The 26,792-nt window shown below is 42.4% G+C and overlaps 1 protein-coding gene and 1 long non-coding RNA gene across 2 annotated transcripts in view; both read right to left on the reverse strand.

Annotated features, from left to right (window-relative positions):
• The window catches only part of LOC308663138, an 861,733-nt gene that overhangs the window by 738,956 nt on the left and 95,985 nt on the right, over positions 1-26,792 (reverse strand). The window lies entirely within an intron of this gene.
• The window catches only part of ARK2C (arkadia (RNF111) C-terminal like ring finger ubiquitin ligase 2C), a gene marked incomplete at both ends in the record, with an annotated part of 99,673 nt that continues 90,644 nt past the window's right edge, over positions 17,764-26,792 (reverse strand). Inside the window, 2 exons of the mRNA XM_081319305.1 lie at positions 17,764-17,881; positions 20,281-20,384. Coding sequence (XP_081175431.1) covers positions 17,764-17,881; positions 20,281-20,384 — 222 coding nt within the window. The remainder of the gene's footprint in view (positions 17,882-20,280; positions 20,385-26,792) is intronic.

Consider the following 26,792-nt stretch of genomic DNA (forward strand, 5'->3'; position numbering starts at 1 on the left):
GCAGGGTGATGTCTCTGCTTTTTAGTGTGCTGTCTAGATTTGCCATGGCTTTCCTCCCCAGGAGCGAGCGTCTTTTATGTCATATGTTATGTTTATATGTTATAAAAAGTACTATATTACTTATATCTCTTACTACAGCTCCTTTGTATCCAAAATTATCTGTTCTTCTAACCATATTCAAAGAAGTGTTGAATCATGTAGTACTCCATCTGGTAATTCGAATCAGATTTCTTGAATCTTAACTCTGGCCTTCTTCTTTTGCCAAGTAGCTTTCCAAGGGATACCTCTATTTTAGTAAATATTGTTGGGAGTGTATATGGTGTACGCTTTTCGTCTCCCAAACTCTAATGATTTTCCTTGGCAGCTCTAAAAATCCATTTTATTAAATCTTTTTTCTCATCCTCAAGTTTGTTTTGAAGCCCTGACAGGTAAGATATCTTTTCCCTTTTCATTGTTGTGGCAAAAATGTGTAGATTTTTTTTCCACCTGTTTGTATTAAGTTGTAGTTCTCTTCATTTGTAGCTTCCCCATTTAAGTCACTTTTGTGTTCTGTTACCTGGTTGGTTTGTTCGTTCTTTATCGTCGTTTTCTGAGTTTTCTTTAATTGTAATGTGGGAAGTCAGCCCCCACCCCACCCCACACCCGGAGAAGGAAATATTAAAAGGGCAGAATATTATATTTCCTCAAAGGATCTTAGAGGCAAAAAAGCATGCCCAGTTTTTCCTAATAGTCCCAAGTCTACCTCCCCCAAGCAGAAACCAGATCTGTAGAAATGCAGATGTGATAATCCATTCAGGAAGGTTGGAGGCCTCCAGCTAGAAGATTAAGAAGACAAAGACCCCTAAAATCTACATACCCAACCCAAACTATAGGACAGGACATAATAGGATTAACTCACAGATGCCAAAGGGGCACACTCAGACTCAGGTCAAAGTATATGATACAGGAAATACAAAGCCTCAAACAGGAAACCACTCCAAACAAAAGCCCAAGAGGGTATAAAACCCACTCCCTACTACATGTGGGTTCTCTTTTCTGCCAGAGCCATCTTTCTGTCTGGCTCTCCTCTTCAATAAATTACAACCTTCTTTCTAAAGCAGTTGCCATGTTGTTTGTTCCCGGCTTGGATTGGACCCTGATGAAGATTTTTCCTTCAACAGTAAGTTTAGGTTGAAGATGTGCTCATTTATGTCATCAAAGTGGTTTTTAATCTCTTTGTGGCTCGAATCCATTGTCATTTGAATCTGTTGTAGGATTGCACACATTTCCTCTTGGAAAGTATTTGTCTCATCTTGGAGTTGCTTCTGTAGATCTCTAATGTTCCAGGCTAGGTCCTTCAGAAGGAAATATGAGGTGTGGTTTCCTGTCACTTTTAGGTAGGTATGCCACATCCATTCTGTCTCTCCTCCCTCCAGGTAGTCTTTCACCAGTACCATAGTCTTTGTTTTTAGCCTTATCAAACTAGCCAATCTTAAAGTCCAAACAACCAAATCTTATATAGTTCTTATCTTTACATATGTTTTTTGTAATCCAAGGTGTTCCCAATTATCAAGGCATCAGTGAAAGCAGTGTTTTGCCTCTAGACGCACCCAAGAACTTTTGAAGCGGTTCCATTGGGATGTTTTTGATCATAGCTCAGATTTTGTGCAGAGCGACGACTACTATGGCATTTCAAACCTTGTAAGATGTTATGACAAGGGCCTCAGATCGAATGGCAACTATGTCGAAAAGCCATGTCATGTTGCAGTTTCCTAATGTGTACATTAAAAGTTCTATATCTGCGAGTGTCTGTCATTGATCACCAAACAGAGGTTTATTTCTGAATTGCCCTTGTGGATTAAAGAACCATGGTGGCACGGTGGTTAGAAAGCACTATTGCAGGCAAATTCTGCCCACAGCCTGGGGTTTGATCCTGACTGGCTCAAGGTTGACTCAGCCTTCCATCCTTCTGAGGTCGATTAAATGAGGACCCAGATGGTTGGGGGCAACATGCTGACTCTGTAAACCGCTTAGAGGGGGCTGTAAAGCACTGTGAAGTGGTATGTAAGTCTGAGTGCTATTGCTATTGCTATTGCTATTGCTATTGCTATTGCTATTGCTATTGCTTTCCTTCCTTCCTTCCTTCCTTCCTTCCTTCCTTCCTTCCTTCCTTCCTTCCTTCCTTCCCTCCCAGTGGTTAGAATGGAGAATTGCAGGCTAATTCTGCTGAATGCCAGGAGTTCGAGTCTCGCCGCATCATGGTTGACTCAGACTTCCATCCTTCTAAGGTCAGTAAAATGAGGACCCAGATTGTTGAGGGCAAATATGCTGACTTTGTAAACTGCTTAGAGAGGGCTGTAAAGCACTATGAAGCAGTATATAAGTCTTAAGTGCTATTGCTATTGGTATTTCTGTTCCTTCCTTCCTTCCTTCCTTCCTCCCTCCCTCCTTTCCTTTCTTCCTCCCTTCCTCCGTCCCTTCTTTCCTTCCTTCCTTCCTTCCTTCCTTCCTTCCTTCCTTCCTTCCTTCCTTCCTTCCTTCCTTCCTTCCTTCCCTCCCTGAAAGCGCAGTGGTTGGAATGCAGTTATTGCAGGCAAACTCTGCCCACAGCCTGGAGTTCAATCCTGACAGGGTTCAAGGTTGATTCAGCCTTCCGTCCTTCCGAGGTCAGTAAAATGAGGAACCAAGTTGTTGGGGGGGGGGGCAAGAGGCTGATTCTGTAAACCGCTTGGAGAGGGCTGTGAAGCAGTGTGAAGTGGTATATAAGTTTAAGTCCCCTTGCTATCAGTACCTCTTCTCAGCAAACCCAGCCATTCGTTGGTTCACAGCATTATTAAGGACCCCAGGGAAGTAGTTAGCAATGCAATTCATTTTATTAGTTATAAATAAAGTACAAAAAAATCCACCAAAAGTGAATCTAAGCATTTACACAATTTCTAATGTCTCTTTAATTTTCTCCGAATGCACTATTGCTTTAATTAGGAATAATAAATATTTCTAGCTTTCGCCTATAAAATAGTCTATGTAGCAAAATGTTGCACAGCACAACAAAACAGCAGTAGGAGTACAAAAAAAAAAAGTGGTTGATCCAGTCACTTTTCTTTGTCATTAAAGGTAATGAGGAGATTGGGACTGTAACTGAGAAAATTAATGCCACTTCTGTAAAGCAAAGGTGTCCCCTCGACTGGAGGTGATACTTGTTAAAGAAATATTTGAGAATTGATTAGTCAGATTTAATTGTCTTTGACACTGCACATCTCTCATTAGTTCCCTCCCTTTTCAACTTTTTTCAACTCAATTTTAAGTTGTCCACGTGGTGCATTACAGGATAACACAAGAGTCTTCAAAGAGGAGATAGACACGTTCGTTTTGGAAGAATACAAATTCTTGCCATCTCACTGTGTGCAATTCGAGCTCTGAAAATGTCTGCGGTGATTAAAAAAAAACAAACCCAACCTTCTCAATTAACCATTTCTCTGATTCATTGCCACCTCCAGTAATTATAGCTGCAAATTTTTGCCCCCTGAGGTCCAACATCTTTGGAGATCCTGCAGTTGAGAAAGATGGATCTAATGTCTTTCCCCAATGAAAGTAGTTTGCATTGAGCTATCACACAATCTCCAGATGTTCCTAAACTCCAGATGTTGCTAAATCCAAGTTCCCAGCATCCCTCAGAAGCATGAAGAATTGATGAGGAATTATTTATTTGATTCATAAGGCCATCCATCCCATTGAAGTGACTCCAGTTGGTTAAAAAACAATTGTTGTGTCAGGGATCTTCAAATGTGGCCCTTTTATGACTTGTGGACTTCAGCTTCCAGAATTCTGGGAGTTGAAGTCCACAAGTCATAAAAGGGCCAAGTTTGAAGACCCCTGCTCTAGCACAAGATGCTAGAAACTGTAGACTTTACGATAATAATAAGAGATGGTGGTATCCCATTAAGGGGAAGAGTTACAGGCGGCTTATAGAGTGAAATGGGTTCCTTAAGCAACTTCCTCCACTCTTAACTCATTCTCGTTGGGAATTCTGGGAGTTGAAGTCCACAAGTCTTAAAAATCGGTTAGATGCTGGCTCTTCCATGCACAATGTTTTGATGAGTTGCAGATGAGTTTAAGAGTGGAGGAAATTGGACATTCTTTCTCATTGCATGTAGATCTCAAGAGGAGCCATAGATGCGGATACTTCTGCTTTCCAGACAAAGCTTGAAGCGCGTAGCGCACCATCTTCTTTTGTTGGATTGATGGATTGTGTGATCAAAGTTCTCAATGTATCAAAAACGGCGGGGGGGGGAGCATGACTTGAAGGATTACCCACACCCTTTGGGGAATTTCAAGAAATTAGGGTCAGATCAAAACAGGTGCCGTTACTTAAGAAAGCCATGTCACTCTTTGAAGCGCCTGTAATTCTTCCGCTAATGGCGAAGTCTTAACAGTTTTACTCACTGTTGGAGCGTGATCCTCAGCAAGCCAGCTGGAGTAGAGTATTAGCTTTGGGGAAAAATGAAAGCTGCAGATCCTTGATGGGGACTCTTGACTTTCTCCGCATTACTCCACCCAAGTCCTTTGCACCGTGCAGGGGAAAAGGGTGGGAGATACATCCAGCCACATCAATGGGGAAATCAATAGGCTTATGAACCCTTTGCATATCACTAGAAAAAGCCCTTAAGGCCTCACATGAGCACAAGGAAGCCCATCTGGGCTGTTCATTCCCAGAGATTAAGCTAAAGTTCTCAGACCTTCAGGCAACCCTGGGGCAGTGGTGGGATTCAAACAGGGGAACAACCGGTTCTCTGCATGGATGCCACTTCCGGAAGTCCATTCTGGGCCTGGGCAACAAAAAATTAATTAGCTACCGGTTCTGCCGAAGTGGTGCGAACTGGCTGAATCCCACCACAGGAAGGAAGGAAGGAAGGAAGGAAGGAAGGAAGGAAGGAAGGAAGGAAGGAAGGAAGGAAGGAAGGAAGGAAGGAAGGAAGGAGTGGTGGGATTCAAACAGGGGAACAACCGGTTCTCTGCATGGATGCCACTTCCGGAAGTCTGTTCTTGGCCTGGGCAACAAAAAAATTAGCTACCGGTTCTGCTGAAGTGGTGCGAACTGGCTGAATCCCACCACAGGAAGGAAGGAAGGAAGGAAGGAAGGAAGGAAGGAAGGAAGGAAGGAAGGAAGGAAGGAAGGAAGGAAGGAAGGAAGGAAGGAGTGAGTGGTGGGATTCAAATAGGGGCACAACCGGTTCTCTGCGTGGATGCCACTTCTGGAAGTCCATTCTGGGCCTGGGCAACAAAAAAATTAGCTACCGGTTCTGCCGAAGTGGTGCGAACCGGATGAATCCCACCACTGCCTGGGGAGGGGGGGGGAAGGTAGCTGCTTTAAGAGTTGCATTAACTTTGACAAATGGGTTTCTTAAAGCAGACTCAACTTAGCTTTTCTTTTTTTTTTCATCCCAGACTGATGCAGCGCCCTGAAAAGCATCAACAGGCTGAATTTGATGAAAAGGACTGGATCCAATGCTTTGTGCATTGTCCCAGGAAACAGTTTGCACCAGGAAACCTGGTGCAGTTCATTTCAGCTTTTCTCTTTTATGGCATACCACGCCATGGCTATGCGTGAATTTCATACTCCTGGCATCCTTGTTTTTGAACGAATCCTCAGAGGAAGGAACAGAGTTTGGGGTAAATTTATTCCAAAGCTTTATCAGACTCAAACTCCTTCCTTTGATTTGGTTTGGAGGACTGCGGACCTCAGTAAAAAAAAAAAAAGATTGCGAGTGAGTGGATCATCACCACTTGATGAGTGCAAATAATATTCATATATATATCTATACTTATATATATATATGTATATATATATATGCTTTTAATGTGTGTGTCTTTGTGTATGCTAAAACACGGCCACTATATTGCAAAATTTCCACTATGTCACAGCATACAGAATCAAAAGTTTGCATTTTTTGTTTGTATGGAATGTCTCCAAGGTAACAGCACCACAAATAATACAGTTTGTCATCACACACCCTGAATAAGTTTTTGCTTTCCTGTTTGAAATGGTAAAATGTGTCCCCACCGGTTTGATCATTCTTCAAAAGTACCAACGCATGCAAAGAAGCATTCAGTTCCCCAAAACTATGCCGATATATATATGTATGTGCATATATATATATATATATATATATATATATATATATATATATATATATATATATATATATATATAATGAGGTAATAGAGGAGCAATTAAAAAAAATTAGTCTTCGTTTCTAAATAAATAAATTATAATTAAAAATGCCAAAGGAAAAAAAATCCAACCCAACTATAAAAATAATTAAATAAGAATCCACAAATATCTACAAGTTAGTCATAAATTATGATTGTTAAATATAAGGCATTTAAACTCACAAAACCCTGTAAACTAACCCTTGTTGTTGTTGCTGTTGTTTTTAGATATGCATTTTCTTAAAAGAACATTCAGTGTCCCCAGTCACACATGACGTTGTCTGACACTTTCGCTTCTACGCTTTACACATTCATCCCCACCCAAAACTGTGAGAGATTGGCGCTCTGCTTCACCATTTTTTTTTAAAAAAAAGCTGTGCTTATTATTTATCCGGTGACGAGCACAAGTGTGTGCGTGTGGACCCACACAGAGAGAAAAAAAAAGCACGCACAAACACACACAAACGCTCAGACAAATGTTTCATTGCCTGGATTAGAAGCTTTAACATCTTCCTGCAGATCTGGGTGCCTTTCGTGGCCCCAAATAGGGCCGGTTCTCTCCGTTAATTATATTTCTTTCTCTCTTTTTTATTTGTTTATTTGATTTTCCAACAAAACCAAGGCCTTCCCCAAAGACTTTGTGTCTTGTGTCTGTACGGATTTATTGCATGACGCTCTATGGGGCTGATGTCAAAATGTCACAACGACCTCCTGTTTTGAAAGGAAGGAAGGAAGGAGAGGGTAGGAAGGAGAGGGAAGGAGAGAGGGAAGGAAGGAAGGAAGGAAGGAAGGAAGGAAGGAAGGAAGGAAGGAAGGAAGGAGGGAGGGAGGGAAGGAAGGAGAGGGAGGGAAGGAAGGAAGGAAGAAGGAGGGAGGGAGGGAGGGAAGGAAGAAAAGAGAGGGAAGGAAGGAGAGGGAGGGAGAGAGGAAGGAAGGAAGGAAGGAGAGGGGAGGGAGGGAAGGAAGGAAGGAGAAGGAAGGAGGGAGAGGGAGGGAGGGAGGGAGGGAGGGAGGGAGGGAGGAAGGAAGGAAGGAAGGAAGGAAGGAAGGAAGGAAGGAAGGAAGGAAGGAAGGAAGGAAGGAGAGGGAGGGAGGGAGGAAGGAAGGAAGGAAGGAAGGAGAGGGAGGGAGGGAGGAAAGAAGGAAGGAGAGGGAGGAAGGAAGGAAGGAAGGAAGGAAGGAAGGAAGGAAGGAAGGAAGGAAGGAAGGAAGGAAGGAAGGAAGGAAGGAAGGAAGGAAGGATGGAAGGAAGGAAGTCTACTGCAGTTGTGATCTCTCTGGAAGCTGGAATTTGCTCTCCACCCTTTCTCAACCCTGGGTAAATTTCTCCCCAATGCAATTCTGAGTTATTGTGGAGAAATTAAGATTCGTCTCCGCACCACAGCAATACAGGAAGGGTTAAACCCTTCTGTGGGTTCCAGTATTTATATGCACACACACAGACACACACACACACACACACACACATCCCTCCTGCAGTTTTGCATTTTTATTATTTTTAAAGAAAACAATCCTAGCAGATCAATTGGAAAGCTGCTTTTAGCCTATCTAGGGATGTGATCCTGAATCACTGCCGCATCTGGTGCTGTTTCAGAGGCAGCCCGCGGGAGAAAGGATTGGAAAAGTCCCGGTGGATTTCTGTTGTTTTTTTTCCCATTGAGTGGCAGGCCACTCGTTGGGAATCTTCCAACGGTTTGAGGACGCCTCCCCTCTTCTCTCCGTGCCTGGCAGTCTAGATTAAAAGTCTACATTAAAAAGCTGCTAATATTGAAATACTGAGTATTATCTCCCCGCCGGCTTTTTGCCTGGCGTTGATAGTCTCGGATGAGGCGGAACGCTTCAGAAGAAGCAGCAGGCATCACCATCTTAGATCCATACCTTGAGGAGCAGGAAGAGGTCAGAATGGGCACCTTCCAGTGATCTAAGTCAGGGGTGTCCAAGCTTGGCCACTTTAAGACCTGTGGACTTCCACTCCCAGAATTCTCCAGCCAGCTATGCTGGCTGGGGAATTCTGGGAGTGGAAGTCCATAGGTCTTATAGTGGCCAAGCTTGGACACCCCTGATTTAGATCTTAAAAGGGAAGAAGAGAAAGTCAACTTAAAGAGCGCTGCTGAACTCTAAAACAGAGGTCCCCAACCTTTTGGGCACCAGGGACCACCGGTTCCGTGGAGAAAAGTTTTTCCCACGGACCGGAGGGTGCGTGGTTTTGTGTGCTGCCCACGTCCCGGGCTTTGCTTGTTTGTGCGGACTGGTTGCTGGCATGCCGTGGCCCGGTACCGGTCCACGGACTTGGGGGGGGGGTTGGGGACCCCTGGTCTAAAATAAGACCCAGACAAAAAATAATTTTTCAGACGCTCGTAATATAAGCCCTACCCACAAAAATAAGCCCCAGTTAAGATCAGTCATCCAGACGGATTACGCATTTAGTACCGTAATTCTCCCAAAATGAGAGCTAACCGGAAAATAAACCCTAATTTTTTGGAGCAAAAGACCTAACTGGGGAAAAAAAATTAAGCCCTAATGCATCTTTCGGAGCAAAAATTAATATAAGATCCGCTCTTATTTTCGAGGAAACACGGTCGTGACAAAATTAAGATTCTTCCAGATGACACCGGTATCAGCAAACTCTCCTAGCTCACAAAACACATGATGACCGAGACGTTGCAAGCCTTAGCTTCAGAACTTCCTATACGTGCACAAAGATTTGGGCAGGAGTGGGATAAATGATTTTATTTGGTGACTTTATAAAAATAAAAAAATAAAAACCACTTTAAGGTTAACCAGCACTTCTGAAGTTCGATGGGAACATCTGGCTTCGTGGCTCAGGAAGACAAAATGGTGTCGCTCACCATCGTTGTGAAAGCCTTATGAAACGGTTCCAGATAATCCGCAACTTACAACTATTTGAAGTTACAAGGGTGTGGGGGGGGGGAAATCACCCGATCAAAATTGGGGCACTCGGCAACCCACATGAATTTACAGCGGTTGCAACATCTGGGTGAGTGGGGTGATAGGAGCAGCTTTTCTGACCCTTCCCAACAAGCCAATTAACACCGAGTTACCTGGAATTAAGGAGAAAGTTCCTAACAGGGAGGACAATCAACCGGTGGAACAGCTTGCCACCAGAAATCGTGGGCGCTCCATCACTGGAGGTTTTTAAGAAGAGGCTGGTTAGTCACTTGTCTGAGATGGTATAGGTTCTCCTGCTTGAGCGGGGAGGAGGAGGCTGGACTAGAAGACCTCCATGGTCCCTTCCAGCTTCTCTTCTATTCTAAACACTTGCATGATTCACTTAATGCGTGTCGTGATTCGCTTAATAATCACGGCAAAAAAAAAGGTGCCGAAGTTGGGTGTAATTCACTGAAGCTTGCTTGTGAGAAATTTTGGGCCCAGCTATGCTTGCAAATCACAACTATCTGTAAGGCGTTCCTGCTGGATGTGAATTTCAATCCGTCCTGTTGGATTGCATTGTTACTTGTTTTATTTTATAATCCAAAAGTGCCTCATCTTTGTTTTCTCCCCCCCGCCCCCCCGATTTCTTGATCCTAATGCTGAAGGAAGCAATCCGAAGAAACGTACCAATCTTAAAGGGGAAAGGAAGCTCTGAGTTGTATCGTTACTCCTTAATGTAGCATAAAGAGCCTTTGTTTCACCCCAAAGAAAAGATCAGACGCCTGTTCTTAGCAAATAAAGAGATGAAGGAGAGCCTTGAAAGAAAGAAATATCTCAGGGGCTGCCCACAAAGAAGAGGGAGTCAAGCTATTCTCCAAAGCACCAGAAGGCAGGACAAGAAGCAACGGATGGAAACTAACCAAGGAGAGAAGCAACCTGGAACTAAGGAGAAACTTCCTAACAGTGAGAACAATTAACCAGTGGAACCACCTGCCTCCAGAAGCTGTGAATGCTCCATCACTGGAGGTTTTTAAGAAGAGACTGGACTGCCATTTGTCTGAAATGGTATAGGGTTGGACTAGATACCTCCAAGGTCCCTTCCAACTTTATTATTATTATTATTATTATTATTATTATTATTATTATTATTATTATTATTATTATTATTATTATTATTATTATTATTATTATTATTATTATTATTATTAAACTTTCTCTGCTCAAGCACAAAAACCCACGCTAAAAAACAACAATAAATGGAATCCAATCGTTGAGCCTGCTCAAAACCCCACAGGTAAAGTCTTCGCCTGACGACGGTACATTTACTGGCCATTTGAAGTTACAGCGGCACTGAAAAGAGTGACTTAGGACAATTTTTCACACTTACGACCGTTGCGGCATCCCCGTGGTCACATGGTCAAAATTCAGAAGCTTGGCAACTGACTGACACTTATGACGGTTGCAAAGTCGCTAGGATGTGTGATCCATTTTTTGCGACCTTTCGACGAACAAAGTCAGTTGGGGGAAGCCAGATCCACTTAATAACCATATTACTAACTCCACAACTGCAGTGATTCTCTTAACAACTAAGGCAAGAAAGGCCGTAAAATGAGACAAAACTCACTTCACAGCTGTCTCGCTTAGCGGCTGAAATTCCGAGCTAAGTCGAGGACAACCTAGGCTAAACAAGCAGATGAGAAGCAAAATGTTTTCAAAGAAAAAAACCGAGAAAGTCCAGTTGGCTTTTGGGGGGAAACCCCCCCCAAAACACCTTAGGGATATGCAGGACTACATTTCCCAAGATTCCCAGCCATTCCTGTAATTCAGTTAATCATGCCTAATAAATGGCCACTTAGGCATGAAGTGTCTAAAAGGGAAACTCACCTCCCTCCACCCACCCGTTTCTTCCTTTTTTCTCTGAAAGCCAACTTAGATCTCGCAATAATTTTAACATTTAGCGTTTGGGTGAGCAAATCAGAAATAGCCCAGTGCTTCCTAGCCTTTATCATTTGCTGGTACTTGGGAACGGATGGGAAAAAAATGGGAATTTTTCCCGCATGGGTTTAAAAAAACAAAAAAATCCACAGAACAAAACAAACAGTCTGGGGAAATTCTCTTAAAATTACCCAGGCAAAAATCGCCACGTAGGAAAACAGAAATGGCTTAGAGCTTTCTGCCTAGTGTTTCATTTTTTGCAGAGAGTTTTTATTTACACAGTGTGTATATGCTGTTGCACAAGCATAGGTCCCTTCTAACTATAGGACAGCCATTTGTCTGAAATGGTAGAGGGTTTTCTGCCTGAGCAGGGAGTTGGACTAGATGACCTCCAAGGTCCCTTCCAACATTATTATTATTATTATTATTATTATTATTATTATTATTATTATTATTATTATTATTATTATTATTATTATTATTATTATTATTATTATTATTATTATTTTACGACCACGATGGAGCTCCAAACTTTTTTTTGTGGCTAAGCTGGACAGTTGCTAAGCGAGCGTTGTGTCGTTTTACAGCCTCTTCTGCCACTGTAGCCATTACTGCAGTCCCTGTTGACTTTTGCTTGTCGGAAGGTCGCAAGAGGGGATCACGTGACACACACACACACCGGGACTCTCTGACCGTCATAAATACGAGTCGGTGGCCAAGCGTCTGAATTTTGTTTACGTGCCCACGCGGATGCTGTAAGTGTGAGGCGCGATCGTAGGCCGCTTTTCCCAGTGCTGTTGTAACTTCGCGGGCCACTAAATGAAACGTCGTAAATTGAGGACTAGCTGTAATCGTTAAAGGGGAAAGACTGAGCCGTTACAAGGATGGTAAGATAGCCTGCATGGGAGGCAACTTCTTTTTTTTTTTTTTACTACCGTAACAGATTTTGGGGAGAGATTGGCTTGGAAGTAAAGAGTGAGAGTCGAATGACGACAGGAAGTGAAATATCAGCCTTCTAGAAAAAAGTACACACAGTCCTTGACTTATGACCAGAATTTCTGTGGCTAAGCAAGGTGCTTGTTAAGTGCGTTGTCCGTGATTTTATGATGTTTCCCTCCCCCCCCACACGGTTGCTAAGTGAATCGCTGCAGTTGTTAAGGGAAGCATGAGGCTTCCCCCCATTGACTTCGCCTGTCAGAAACTGGCTGGCAAGGATACAAAAGGTGCACACAGGACCCTGCAGCTGTCATAAATACACACCAGTTGCCAGGAGTCCAAATTTTGATTGTGCGACCGTGGGGATGCGGCAAGGGTTGTGAGCGTGAAACAGGATCGTGAGAGAACTTTCTCGGCAGCGCCGTTTGTAACTTTGATCACTAAATAAATGATTGTAAGTCGAGGACTACCTGTAGACACACACACACACATATTCATACATGCACACACAGAGACACACACACAGAGACACACACACACACACTCACACGCCGTTTGATTCTCACCCAACTTCTTACAATGGCCAACCTCAACTCGTTACCCTTGAGAAGCTTGCCAGTGAGGTTATATCCAAGTTGTTTCTCTCTGCTTATTTAGTCGACCACAGAGGACTAAATCATAACTTTGGTTTCTCTTTCCCATTTTTGCAGTCCTAAACTTGGTTCGTGGAACGACTTGCCTCCAGAAGTTGTGGGTGCTCCGTCACTGGAGGTTTTCAAAAAGAGATTGGACAGCCATTTGTATGAAAGGGTAGAGGGTTTCCTGCCTGAGCAGGGGGCTGGACTAGAAGACCTCCAAGGTCCCTTCTATTCTATTCCATTCCATTCCATATTTTCTATTCTATTCTATTCTATTCTATTCTATTCTATTCTATTCTATTCTGTTCTGTTCTGTTCTGTTCTGTTCTGTTCTGTTCTGTTCTGTTCTGTTCTGTTCTGTTCTATTCTTCACACACACACCAACACACACGCAACACACACACACACACACAAAGAGAGGGAGGCAAAGGCAGAACCTACTTTGAACAGAGTCACACTTACTGATTGCTCCCAGCTATCTTATACCAAACCCACCTTATCTAGATTTTTGTAGATTCTCCAATGCTCTGGGCTATTTTGGGGTTGCTATTTTTGCCTGTCACTACAACGGGGGGGGGGGGGAAGAGAAAATGTTGGTGTATTTGGGAAGGCCTCTTCAACCCCCATCTCCTTTTTGAAATGATCCAGCCTGGCAACTAATTGAATGAATTGTATAGACAGGAAGTGTTGCAGAGTGTTGACGTTGCGGTGCTTCTTCTCAAGTTTTGGACAAAGCCTGGTTTGTTTGGTGTTGGTCGATTGGGAAGCCAGTGGTGTCCAGCGCACCGTGATATCTTAGTGCAAATGATGCAACATATGAAATTTGGAGCAGCCTTTGCACTGCGATGTCACGACGCACCTGATATTGTACTGCAGCCGTCCTCAACCTTTGCGGCTTGGTGGCCCAGCTGGTGGGGAGGGGAGGGAGAGGAGAACTGGGCCGTGCGAGAGTCAGGCTGGTGCATGCATGCAAATTCAAGTTACGCAAGTGGCGGGCCGGTCCGCCGCTCACACAGCCCTGTTTTGAATAGGTCAAGGCCCAGTAGTGCACTGCGGCTTAGGACAGGGGTAGACAACCTTGGCTCTTTTATGACTCGTGGACTTCAACTCCCAGAATTCCTGAGCCGGCATGGGGGAACTATGGCTCTTTTATGACTCGCGGACTTCAACTCCCAGAATTCCTGATTTCCAAGCCTGGCTCAGCTTGGAAATCTCTCCCTTTCCCCTCAACGTGGCTACCTCAGCAATTCTGGGAGTTGAAGTCCACGAGTCATAAAAGGGCCAAGGTCGCTTACCCCTGGCCTAGGGGTTGGAGATGCTTCTACTGAGCATCAGTGTCAGATTCCACTACTTGGAATCCATGATGGGAATTAATACCTAAAGCTGTTTTAGCCACATTAAAGACCTCACTTTGACAATAAAACTGGGCCAGGGAAGTACCTCACTGCACAACCTCTTTGAAACTCATCAGACTTGGTACTCAACCCATTCTGATGTGAAAATTTTATCCCGGTACTCATTGTTTGTTTGGTACTCAACAGTCAAGCTAGAATTTGTGCCTTACTCAGTACTTTATGCCTTATGGGAAAAATTGGTTTGGTACTCATGGTTTTTGGAACTAGATGCGCCTCCCGGAACTAATTAACCATATCACTGTATGTTAATTTTCACATGAAACTGTATGAACTGAACTGCAGTTTGCTATCGCCAAGTTGGAGAGCTGATCTAGGGGACAACGCTAGATAGAGGCGGGAGGTGTCTACAGAAGCTTAATTTACAAATATATCATTTGACTCCCAAGGAATTGCCCAGAATCTCCTTAAAAAGAATTCTTGATACTCATGCAAAAACTATTTTAGCCAGGGGTAAAGCTCGTGGTTTGTGTGGCCTGGTCTTATAGGCTGACCTAGTTGACCAAACACAGCAACGTGGTGGTTTTACAATGGTTGGTATCAAGTCAGCTACAATTGGGTAGGTTTGTGCAAACTGCTAAAACACAAACCATGGCTGACAAAATAAAATTGCCAAGTTTACCCAACACGTGAGGCTGAGATCAATCTAGCCTCATCGTGGCTTTAACGTGGCTTGCGTGCATCAGACAGTATACAGGATGCTCCGGGGGATGGGGTTTGCACAGTAAATGAAAGTTCAGCGCGATTGGTCACAAGGAGGACTAAATGGCAGTGGAACCCCTCAATTGTTGACCGGTTGTGTTCTAGCTTTGTTTACTAGGCTACGCACCCACAATCTTGGCTACCAAACCACTGTGCGTGAACGAAGATGGTCTACTTCAAAACATCCCCTCTTGCCTATTCATCCAGATAATGCCCACTCTGCTGTTATTAGGATTCAAAACCATGCTAAAGTTATTCATAATAACAACTATCCATTAAGACATTTCTCTTGAGCAGAATTCAACCGTTCCTTAATGCTCCTGTCTTTCCAAAATGCTCAGATTGTCCAAACTTTTTGTGGCAAACCATTTCCGAATGAGCTACCTTTTGGTTCCCCCCCCCCCATGCATTTCTACATGACAGCTGAGAAACCAACACAGTGGGAGTCCCTGTTGATTTTTAGTCTCTCATCCTCGGTATGCTTTTTCCAAACTCTCCTTAAAAATAATAATAATAATAATAAATCACCAGATTTCCGACACAGATACTTGGAAGAGAAGAGGAAGAAGGATCCCAAGAAAAAAGAGCGCGTCCCTGGAAGATCGACCAGAAGATTCGACAGACTCTTCCCAGCTTCACTTTGAGCAAGTCGAGGAGTTTAAGATAGGAGTTAAAAAGCAGGACAATCGTGGTCTTTAGGTCCAGGTCCTTGAGGCGGTGGGAAACTGGGATTGTGCTTATTTATTGTCCGTAGTCTATCAGAAAGACTCAATTATAAGTGGCAGTGGGTTCATTGTTAAAAGTTCTAAAAAGCCACCTCAGGGTCAGATTACCCTGGAAGAGATTATCTATATGGTCACTAAGAGTAATCTACAATTGATGGCACATAGTCAGACTTATCTTCCACCCAGTTTCCGTTCAGCAGAAGAAACCATCAGTAGAGTCTCAAAACCAGGTTAGAAGTCTACACAGCTCATCCAGAAGTTTAAATTTCCTTCTCCTTGTCGTGAATGTACCAAAAAAGAAAAAAAAGCGCTTTTGGCTGCTATCTGGTTATTAAGAGATGGCCAATGGCTACGTTATCGGATTGATGATATCGGCGTTCATACTACACACTAAGCCACGATTTGCTTCACCACAGTCCACTGAACAAGCTACAATCAGCCAGGTTCACATCTCATGCTCGGCCATAAACCTTGGTTAACAAACCACAGAGGCTAGGTCCATAGAAACGCTACACAACGCCCGCCCCCCCCCCCATTGTGGCTTACAGAGTCGTCACCCGAAGTCATTATATTGGGATTGAAGATCCCCAATTTCCAGTGTTTGGTTGAGGGAAGTTGGCTTAGGGCAGGGCTGTCCAACCGTGGCAATTTTAAGATTTGAGGACTTCAACTCCTGGCATTCCTCAGCCAACATGGCTGGCTGGGGAATTCTGGAAGTTGTAGTCCATTGGTTTCCAAGTTGCCAAGGGTGGGTACCCCTGGTTTAGAGTGATGTGCGACCCAGCCCCATATCTCATGGACCTCTTCGGTGGTGAGCTATGGACAGGGCCAGGACAACAAGCTTTGTGAGGAAGAAGAATATTTAAGAAAGAGATTGATCGAAATAATCACTTGCACCCTCCTTTCCGCCACTGAAATCAAAGTGGAAGCGAGCATTGCCCTAAAGTTGTGCTCTTAATAAAGTATCTAGCACCAGCATATCTACATGAAGAAAATGCCCCGTTCTTATTCTCCCCATCTCTTCCCCAATTTCTTTCCAGTTCTCTATTTCACCCTTTTCCTCAACTCTCCCTCTCATCACAAAACTTGATCCCACACAAGTAAAAGCCCGCAGTTTCATCAAAATGGCCGACTGAGGAATTCTGGGAGTTGAAGTCCACCAGTCATAAAAGGGTCAAGTTTGAAGACCCCTGAGAGTCTGGATCCAAGCCTGCAGTTTCATCAAAATGGCCGACTGAGGAATTCTGGGAGTTGAAGTCCACCAGTCATAAAAGGGTCAAGTTTGAAGACCCCTGAGAGTCTGGATCCAAGCCTGCAGTTTCATCAAAGTGGCCGACTGAGGAATTCTGGGAATTGAAGTCCACCAGTCATAAAAGGGCCAGGTTTGAAGACCCCTGGTCTGGCTCCAAACACACAGTTTCATCAAAATGGCCGACTGAGGAATAGCCTAGAGCTCATATTCTACATAGAGAGAAGTTGCGAGCACGAATCCTAAAGTTGGGAGATTAGATTGGATCCTGCAACATTATCCCGGGACATGTAGATTTGCTTTCTGCTCACCATGTTCCAGCCAAACCCCAAACTCAAAGACCACGTCCAAAAATAAAGTAAAAGAAAACTTAAACAAAAACACCACACCCTCCCCGAAAAAAAACCCCAATGCAGTGTTTTGGTGCAGATTATATAACAACGACATTTCCATCACGAGATAACGGGGCATGAAATACAACATTCCTGAAGCGCACATGCTTTGCCAGCCTCCGTACAAAACAGCTAAGGAACCCCCTAATGCATTTCTACTTATCCAAGAGATGTATGTGTGTGTGTGTGTATGTGTGTGTGTGTGTTTGTTTGTGTATACACACACACACCTTATACACACACACACACACACAACCCTTTTCAGAAGTAGGATTGGAAGGCCAACATTAGGATACTAAGTACCTCCATTTTTTTCACAACTATCTCTTTCCGCTGGGCGTTCAAGCCGTGTTTCCGTCGCGTGTCAGCCCGCGCAGACGGATTCTTGGACCCTTTTCCTACATCTAGATATTTTAACCGTCAAATCGTCATTGTCGCCGTCGCCGCCTTCTTCCTCCTCTTCTCGTCCTCCTTCTCCTCCTCCTCCTTCTCTCTCTTTTTTTTTTTTTTAAATTTAATTAAATAATCTGCGAATGTGCTTGCAGGCTTTCTTCAAAAAACGGAAAACCAAACTCAAATGGCTCAGAAGGCAAAACGTTTTGCTGCGAAGGGCCCGATGGCCCCGTAAGGACCACGAAAAGAGAGCGCAGGGGGGAGGGGGGCACCACCAGCCCCCCCCCATGGTGGTTCATCTCAGCTGTCCGATCCGAGTTGTGTTTCAATGTCCACTCGGCAGATGGGGCATTTCTTGCTGGTGGCCAGCCACTGGTCGACGCAAACTTGGTGGAAGAGATGCATGCAGGGCAAACGCCTGGAAGACAGAAGAACACAAGTCCCCGTTATTCAGGGCGGGAAGCCAGATTTGGCCTTTCTCAGCTGCATGGCAGCAAACTGGAATAAGATCAATCAAGGAGAATGTTTGTGGCCCAGGGCTGAAATGAGGAGGGTCTTTGGTGGTCTCTGAACTGGGCTGTTTTCTTGCAGATGTTTCCTTATCCAAACTAGGTAACACCATCAGTCTTTGCTTCCCCTCCCCTCCCCTCCCCTCCCCTTCCCTCCCCTTCTTCATCCATTTATCCCCTTTCCTTTCCTTCCCTTCTTCATCCATTTACTTCCCTCCCTTCCCCATCCATTTACTTCATTTCCTTTCTTCCTTTCCTTTCCTTCCCACCCCTTCCGTTCCTCATCCATTTACTTCCTTCCCTTCCCTTCCCCATCCATTTACTTCCTTTCCTTCCCTTCCCCATCCATTTACTTCCTTCCCTTCCCCATACATTTACTTCCTTTCCTTTCCTTCCCACCCCTTCCCTTCTTCATCCATTTACTTCCTTTCCTTTCCTTCCTGTCCCTTCACTTCCCTTCTCCTTCCTTCTTCCCTCCTTCCTGTTTCCTTCCTTCCTTCTTTATTCCCTCCCTACTACCCACCCATCCTCCCTTCCTAGAATAGAATAGAATAGAATAGAATAGAATAGAATAGAATAGAATAGAATAGAATAGAATAGAATAGTTCTGTTCTATTCTATTCTGTTCTGTTGTTCTGTTCTGTTCTATTCCATATTTTCTATTCTATTCTGTTCTGTTCTGTTCTATTCCATATTTTCTATTCTATTCTATTCTATTCTATTCTATTCTATTCTATTCTATTCTATTCTGTTCTGTTCTGTTCTGTTCTGTTCTGTTCTGTTCTGTTCTGTTCTATTCCATATTTTCTATTCTGTTTTGTTCTATTCTATTCTATTCTGTTCTGTTCTGTTCTGTTCTATACAACAGCCATAGCAAAAAAAAAAGGTTGTAAAATCATGCACAGCGCATTTAACAACTGTTTTGCTTATGACCAGTTTCGGTCATAAAGTCAAGGAATATCTATATTTTTTCTTCTTCTCCTTCCTCTTTTTCACTAGGAATTTATTCAGTCTGCATTTTTATGTTCAGGATAGGCTGATAGCTTTACAAGAGTAGGAGAGAACGTTTAGACTCCCTTGTCCCGCATGAGACAACTCGCTGCGGCCAATTTGCCACCGCTGGGCCACTTGTTGTGGGGACAACTCAACAATTCGATTTAATTATTTTAAAATGATTTTAAAATGATTTGAATTTCCGTCATTCCACATTTTATTTTGTCCCTCCTTCGGCATCCTTTCTTGAAGGATTCCGCTTGACGGTTTCTTCAATGTTAGCATGACTTCTCCCGCGGGCGTGGCAAGCTGTCTGTGGCCATGGCAAATTTGGCCACGTCAAGTTGTTGTGGACTCTCCTTGTCAAAGCTATATACAACCTTGCCAAAAACTCCAGTGGCCAATCTCAGCCTCAGGGAGCGAACCAGTGGTGGGATTCAGCCTGCCCGGGCCCAGAATGGACTTCCGGAAGTGGCATCCATGCAGAGAACCGATTGTTTACACATTTGAATCCCACCAAGGAATAGATAGATAGATAGATAGATAGATAGATAGATAGATAGATAGATAGATAGATAGATAGAGTGGTGGGATTCAGCCAAGTTTGCACCACTTCGGCAGAACCGGTAGCTAATTTTTTGTTGCCCAGGCCCAGAATGGACTTCCGGAAGCGGCATCCATGCAGAGAACCAGTTGTTTACACATTTGAATCCCACCAAGGAATAGATAGATAGATAGATAGATAGATAGATAGATAGATAGATAGATAGATAGATAGATAGATAGATAGATAGATAGATGATAGATAGATATAGTGGTGGGATTCAGCCAAGTTTGCACCACTTTGGCAGAACCGGTAGCTATTTTTTTGTTGCCCAGGCCCAGAATGGACTTCCGGAAGCGGCATCCATGCAGAGAACCAGTTGTTTACACATTTGAATCCCACCAAGGAATAGATAGATAGATAGATAGATAGATAGATAGATAGATAGATAGATAGATAGATAGATAGATAGATAGATAGATAGATGATAGATAGATATAGTGGTGGGATTCAGCCAAGTTTGCACCACTTCGGCAGAACCGGTAGCTAATTTTTTGTTGCCCAGGCCCAGAATGGACTTCCGGAAGCGGCATCCATGCAGAGAACCAGTTGTTTACACATTTGAATCCCACCACTGGAGTGAACATCTGAATGAAAGGCGACCCAGAGAAACTATCACCCTGTAAACCAAGAATTAAGGACTGACAGTCAATCAGAGAGCAGCCAAATCAGACATTTGATGTCCAGAATTCCCGTTAAGAGTGGCGATACCTCACATCCTCGCCATCTTCAAGCACTGAAAGACAGATGGTGCATTTCTCATCCGTGTCTGACTCTTCTCCTTCCTTTTCTGTTTTGTCCTCCTGCGGCCATCGCTGTCGGCAAAGTCACACACACACACACACAAAAACAAAAAACAAAAACAAAAAAAAGCATAGTGTCACAACGGATGCTACTCAAATGCCAGCAAGAATGGAGAAGGTGGAGAAGTTCATAGCTGAGGTCCAGAAATATTGGATAGTTGGGGAAGATGTTTCCACTGGGAATTAGAGAGAGGGATGGAATCAGCTCTCATTCACAATTCGACCCATTTCTTTGGGGAGGGGTGATTAATGGATATACCTTGTCTCCCACCCCCACCCACCCCCGGGCGAGAAGCATTCTCAGGGCACACTTTCATCTGTTCCCCGAGTCTCCGGAAGGCTGTATTTTTAAGAGACATCGATCTTAAGAAGGTGTTTTTATTATTATTATTATTATTATTATTATTATTATTATTATTATTATTATTATTATTATTATTATTATTATTATTATTATTATTATTATTATTATTATTATTATTATTATTCCCCTCTGGTCTGTGCAAGCTGTTAGCTTTCCCTGACTTTCTAAATAGCCCAGTTTTGCAGATTTCGTCAGAAGGAACAAACAGAGAAATCAAAGAAAGCATTCTTTTTCTCTCTGCTTCAGAATTCAGGGGACCCCAGTGTACAATGTATTGACGGACGGGCAGACAGTTGGCGAGAAGGAAGGATAGCTGGATGTATAGCTCGATGGATCGATGGATGGATTGATGGATGGAGAAGGAAGGAAGGAAGGAAGGAAGGAAGGAAGGAAGGAAGGAAGGAAGGAAGGAAGGAAGGAAGGAAGGAAGAAGAATGAGTGTGAGGAAGGAAGGAAGGAAGAAGAATAAATGTGAGGAAGGAGGGAGGGAAGGAAGGAAGGAAGGACAATGAGTGTGAGGAAGGAAGGAAGGAAGAAGAATGAGCATGAGAAAAGAAGGAAGGAAGGAAGGAGAATGAGTGAGGAAGGAGGAAAGGAAGGAAGGAAGAAAAATGATTGTGAGGAAGGAAGGAGGGATGGAAGGAAGGAAGGAAGTCACAGCTGGAAAAGGGAAGGAGGAGGGAGGGTGGAAGGAAAGAAAGAGAAAGAAGAAAGAAAGAAAGAAAGAAAGAAAGAAAGAAAGAAAGAAAGAAAGGAAGGAAGGAAGGAAGGAAGGAAGGAAGGAAGGAAGGAAGGAAGGAAGGAAGGAAGTAAAAAAAATTGTTTAAGACCTTCAATGGTATTAATAATATCTAAGTGACCTTCCCATTGGCGAGGTCAACCAAGAGCCTTGGTGGAGCAGTGGGCTAATGCCTCCTTAAGTAACACCAGCTGCCTGCAATTAGTGCAGGTTCGCATCCCACCAGGCTCAAGGTTGACTCAGCCTTCCATCCTTCCGAGGTAGGTAAAATGAGGACCCAGATGGTTGGGGGCAATTAAGCTGACTTTGTAATAATGCCGCTTGGGGGTGTGTGTGAAAACCCTAATAAACAGGCATATACATAGAATGAAGGCTACTGCTAAGCTTGTAAGCCACCCTGAGTCTTTGGAGAAGGGCGGGATATAAATGGAATTAAAATTTAAAAAAAAAAATAAGTCAAGATGGCGGCTGGCCATATTCCTGAAGTTCTGCTCCTTTTTTCATGCCCCAAAGCCTTGAGGTCTAACCAGATTTTTCTTGATAGGTCTGTAGATACCCTACAGCAATTTTTCTCAGTCTTGAGAACTTTAAGATGTCCTTTCCCATGCTGGCAATTGAAGTCCACGTATCTTAACATTGCCATGGCTGAGAAAGATTGCACTGAGGGGATTTTAAAATGGTTTGGAAAACAAATTTAACTTTGCGTCAGAAAACTTGACATCAGAGCTTCTGGACTTCTGCATGGACAGAAGCAGTGCTTAAATCAACATCAATTAAAATAAGGGGAAGTTTGTTAAGGTAGACATATGTAATGTGCTAAGAACAAACTCAAAGTATTGGCAAGGGTGTAGCACATTTGGAACATGTTTACCAACTGGTGGTCTTGTGTGAAAATACAAAAGTTTTAGGAAAAGACATTTTCATTGAAGTAGGGATAATAATTAAGCAAGATGTTAGACCTGAGATTATGCTTATTATTTGGTTTTGAAGGATAGAATAGAATAGAATAGAATAGAATAGAATAGAATAGAATAGAATAGAATAGAATAGAATAGAATAGAATAGAATAGAATAGAATAGAATAGAATAGAATAGAATAGAATAGAATAGAATAGAAAATATATAATGGAATGGAATGGAATGGAATGGAATGGAATGGAATGGAATGGAATAGAATAGAATAGAATAGAATAGAATAGAATAGAATAGAATAGAATAGAATAGAATAGAATAGAATAGAATAGAATAGAATAGAATAGAATAGAATAGAATAGAATAGAATAGAATAGAATAGAATAGAATAGAAAATATATAATGGAATGGAATGGAATAGAATAGAATAGAAAATATGGAATGGAATGAAATGGAATGGAATGGAATGGAATGGAATGGAATAGAATAGAATAGAATAGAATAGAATAGAATAGAATAGAATAGAATAGAATAGAATAGAATAGAATAGAATAGAATAGAATAGAATAGAATAGAATAGAATAATAACTTTATTGTCACTTTGAATGTACACAGATTGGCATACATTAAAATGAAATTTCGTTATATACAGCTCTCAAAGGGTCACCACCAGTGGTGGGATTCAGCCAGTTCACACCACTTCGGCAGAACCAGTAGCCATTTTTTTGTTGCCCAGGCCCAGAACAGACTTCTGGAAGCGGCATCCATGCAGAGAACCGGTTTTTCACCTATTTGAATCCCATCACTGGTCACCACCTCCAATATACACGGCATAAATATGACAAAAATAAATAAATAAATAAATAAATACAGAATTGTGCACATACCCGCATCTATTATATGATGCAGAGAAACTACACAGTCTAGTTCGGGGTATGTATACACGTGCCTGTGAGTTTACCACACAGAGGGCATAGGGGACAAAGCTATCACAAAGCGCATGAAAAACAATTGCATTAAGAAAAGATTCCATTTTTGCTACTCTTTCCTAAACGGCTTCTAACCAACATTTGGAAGCCAGCAATTAATTTTTCCATATCAGTCTGGATTCAGCGATGTTTGCAAATAACCCTGGTGGAAAAGGTGAAGGGAGAAAAAAAATTGGCTTTTGCTGAAGCTAATTTTCTAACTATTTGGTTTTAGCTTTTGAATAATGCATAGATAGCGGTAATCTATGTCTCACATTTATTAGTTTTAAAAGAAAAGTGAACATTGCATTATTCTGAAGAATTGTTTATTAGCAGAGGTACAGATAGTCCTCGGCTTCCAATATTTCATTTAGTGACCCTTCAAGGTCACACTTGAAAAGGCACTGAATAATAATAAGAAGAAGAATAAGAATAGAGTTGGAAGGGACCTTGGAGGTCATCTAGTCCAACCCCCTGCTCAGGCAGGAAATGCTATACCATCCCAGACAAATGGCTGTCCAGTCTCTTCTTAAAAACTTCCAGTGTTGGAGCTTTCACCGCTTCTGGAGGCAGGTTGTTCCACTGGTTAATTGTTCTGACTCAGGACAATTAGTTAGTTCCAGTTTGCTTCTCTCCTTCATGAGTTTCCATCTGTTGCTTCTTGTCCTGCCTTCAGGCGCTTTGGAGGATAGCTTGGCTCCCACTTCTTTGGGGCAGCCCCTGAGATACTGGAAGACAGCTATCATGTCTCCCCTCGTCCTTCTCTTCATTAAACTGGACATATCCAATTCCAGCAACCGTTCCTTATATGTTTTAGCCTCCAATTCCCCTGATCATCTTCGTTGCTCTTCTCTGCATTCTTTCTAGAGTCTCAACATCTTTTTTACATCGTGGTGACCAAAACTGGATGCCGTATTCCAAGTTTTGAAGATCATATTGGAGTCGTGGCTAGGGGGGCATTTGCCCAGGTTCGCCTGGTACGCCAGTTGCGCCCCTTTCTGGACCGAGATGCCCTACGTACAGTCACCCACGCACTCGTTACCTCCCGTATAGATTACTGCAATGCTCTCTGCATGGGGCTGCCCTTGAAGACCACCCGGAGGCTCCAGCTGGTGCAGAGTGCGGCCGCGCGGGTAGTGATGGGAGCACCCCGATACTCCCATATTACACCCCTCCTGCGTGAGCTGCATTGGTTACCGGTTGTCCTCCGGGTGAGATTTAAGATGCTGGTACTTACCTTTAAAGCCCTACATGGCTTAGGCCCGGGATACTTGCAGGACCATCTGCTGCCGGGAACGACTTCCCATCGCCCAGTGCGCTCACACAGAGAAGGCCTCCTCAGGGTGCCGTCGGCTAGACAGTGTCAGCTGGTGACCCCCAGGGGAAGAGCCTTCTCTGTGGGAGCGCCAGCCCTATGGAATCAGCTCCCCCCTGAGCTTCGGATGGCCCTGGATCTCCGGTCCTTTCGCCGCGGCCTCAAAACACTCCTTTTCCACCTGGCTTACCTGGACTGACAGGGATTTTAATTATGTTTTTAATTTTTAACTGTAATTTTTAACTTATTTTAATTTTAATTTATTCTACAGGGGCCATTAATTTAATTTTCTTTTAACTTCTGTATTATTGTATGTTATTGTTGTTAGCCGCCCTGAGTCCTTCGGGAGATAGGGCGGCATATAAGTACCAATAATAAATAAATAAATAAATAAGTGTGACTTTACCAAGGCCTTGTAAAGTGGTATTAATACTTTGCGTGATCTTGATTCTATCCCTCTGTTAATGCAGCCTAGCACTGTGTTGGCCTTTTTGGCAGCTGCAGCACACGGCTGGCTCGTTTCAAGGGATTGTCCACTAGGACTCCGAGATCCCTTGACTTAGGTCCATTTTTCACACATACAACCGTTGCAGCATCCCCAGGGTCATGTGATCAAAATTCAGATGCTTGGCAACTGATTCATACTTATGACCATTGCAGGATCCCAAGGCCATGTAATCCCCTTTTGTGGTCTTCTGACAAGCAAAGTCAATGGGGAAGTCAAATTCACTTAACAACTGCAGTGTCACTAACAACTGTGTCGAGAAAGGTTGTAAAATGGGGCAAAATTTTACTTAACAACTGTCTTGGTTAGCATTGGAAATTTTTGGCTGGATTGTGGTTGTAAATAAAGGACTACCGGCAATATATTTGAAATTTCTATTGTACCATATCTTAATGTTTTCACGTACTTAAGCCTGGTGAGGTCTATTTCAGCTCTATTCTATTCTATTCTATTCTATTCTATTCTATTCTATTCTATTCTATTCTATTCTATTCTATTCTATTCTATTCTATTCTATTCTATTCTATTCTATTCTGTTCTGTTCTGTTCTGTTCTGTTCTCTTCTGTTCTGTTCTGTTCTGTTGTATCCCATCCAATATTTTCTATTCTATTCTATTCTATTCTATTCTATTCTATTCTATTCTATTCTATTTTCTATTCTATTCTATTCTATTCTATTCTATTCTATTCTATTCTATTCTATTCTATTCTATTCTATTTTCTATTCTATTCTATTCTATTCTATTCTATTCTATTTTCTATTCTATTCTATTCTATTCTATTCTATTCTATTCTATTCTATTCTATTCTATTCTATTCTATTCTATTTTCTATTCTATTTTCTATTCTATTCTATTCTATTCTATTCTATTCTATTCTATTCTATTCTATTCTATTCCATTCCATTCCATTCCATTCCATTCCATTCCATTCCATTCCATTCTATTCTATTGTATTCTATTCTATTCTATTCTATTTTCTATTCTATTCTATTCTATTCTATTCTATTCTATTCTATTCTATTCTATTCTATTCTATTTTCTATTCTATTTTCTATTCTATTCTATTCTATTCTATTCTATTCTATTCTATTCTATTCCATTCCATTCCATTCCATTCCATTCCATTCCATTCCATTCCATTCTATTCTATTGTATTCTATTCTATTCTATTCTATTTTCTATTCTATTCTATTCTATTCTATTCTATTCTATTCTATTCTATTCTATTCTATTCTATTCTATTTTCTATTCTATTTTCTATTCTATTCTATTCTATTCTATTCTATTCTATTCTATTCTATTCTATTCCATTCCATTCCATTCCATTCCATTCCATTCCATTCCATTCTATTCTATTCTATTCTATTCTATTCTATTCTATTCTATTCTATTCTATTCTATTCTATTCTATTCTATTCTATTCTTTCATAGGAGCTATTGCTATGAGTTGTCTAGGTGGCACAGTGGTTAGAATGCAGTGTTGTAGGCTAACTCTACCCACAGTCTGGAGTTCGATGCTGACTCAGAAAGACTGACTCTGCCTTCCATACTCCTGAGGTCAGTGAAATGAAGACCCAGATTTGCAATGGTGGCGAATCTCTGTCGCTCGGGTGTA

This window comes from Vipera berus (genome assembly GCF_964194415.1).
Source record: "Vipera berus genome assembly, chromosome: 2".
Lineage (NCBI taxonomy): Eukaryota > Metazoa > Chordata > Lepidosauria > Squamata > Viperidae > Vipera > Vipera berus.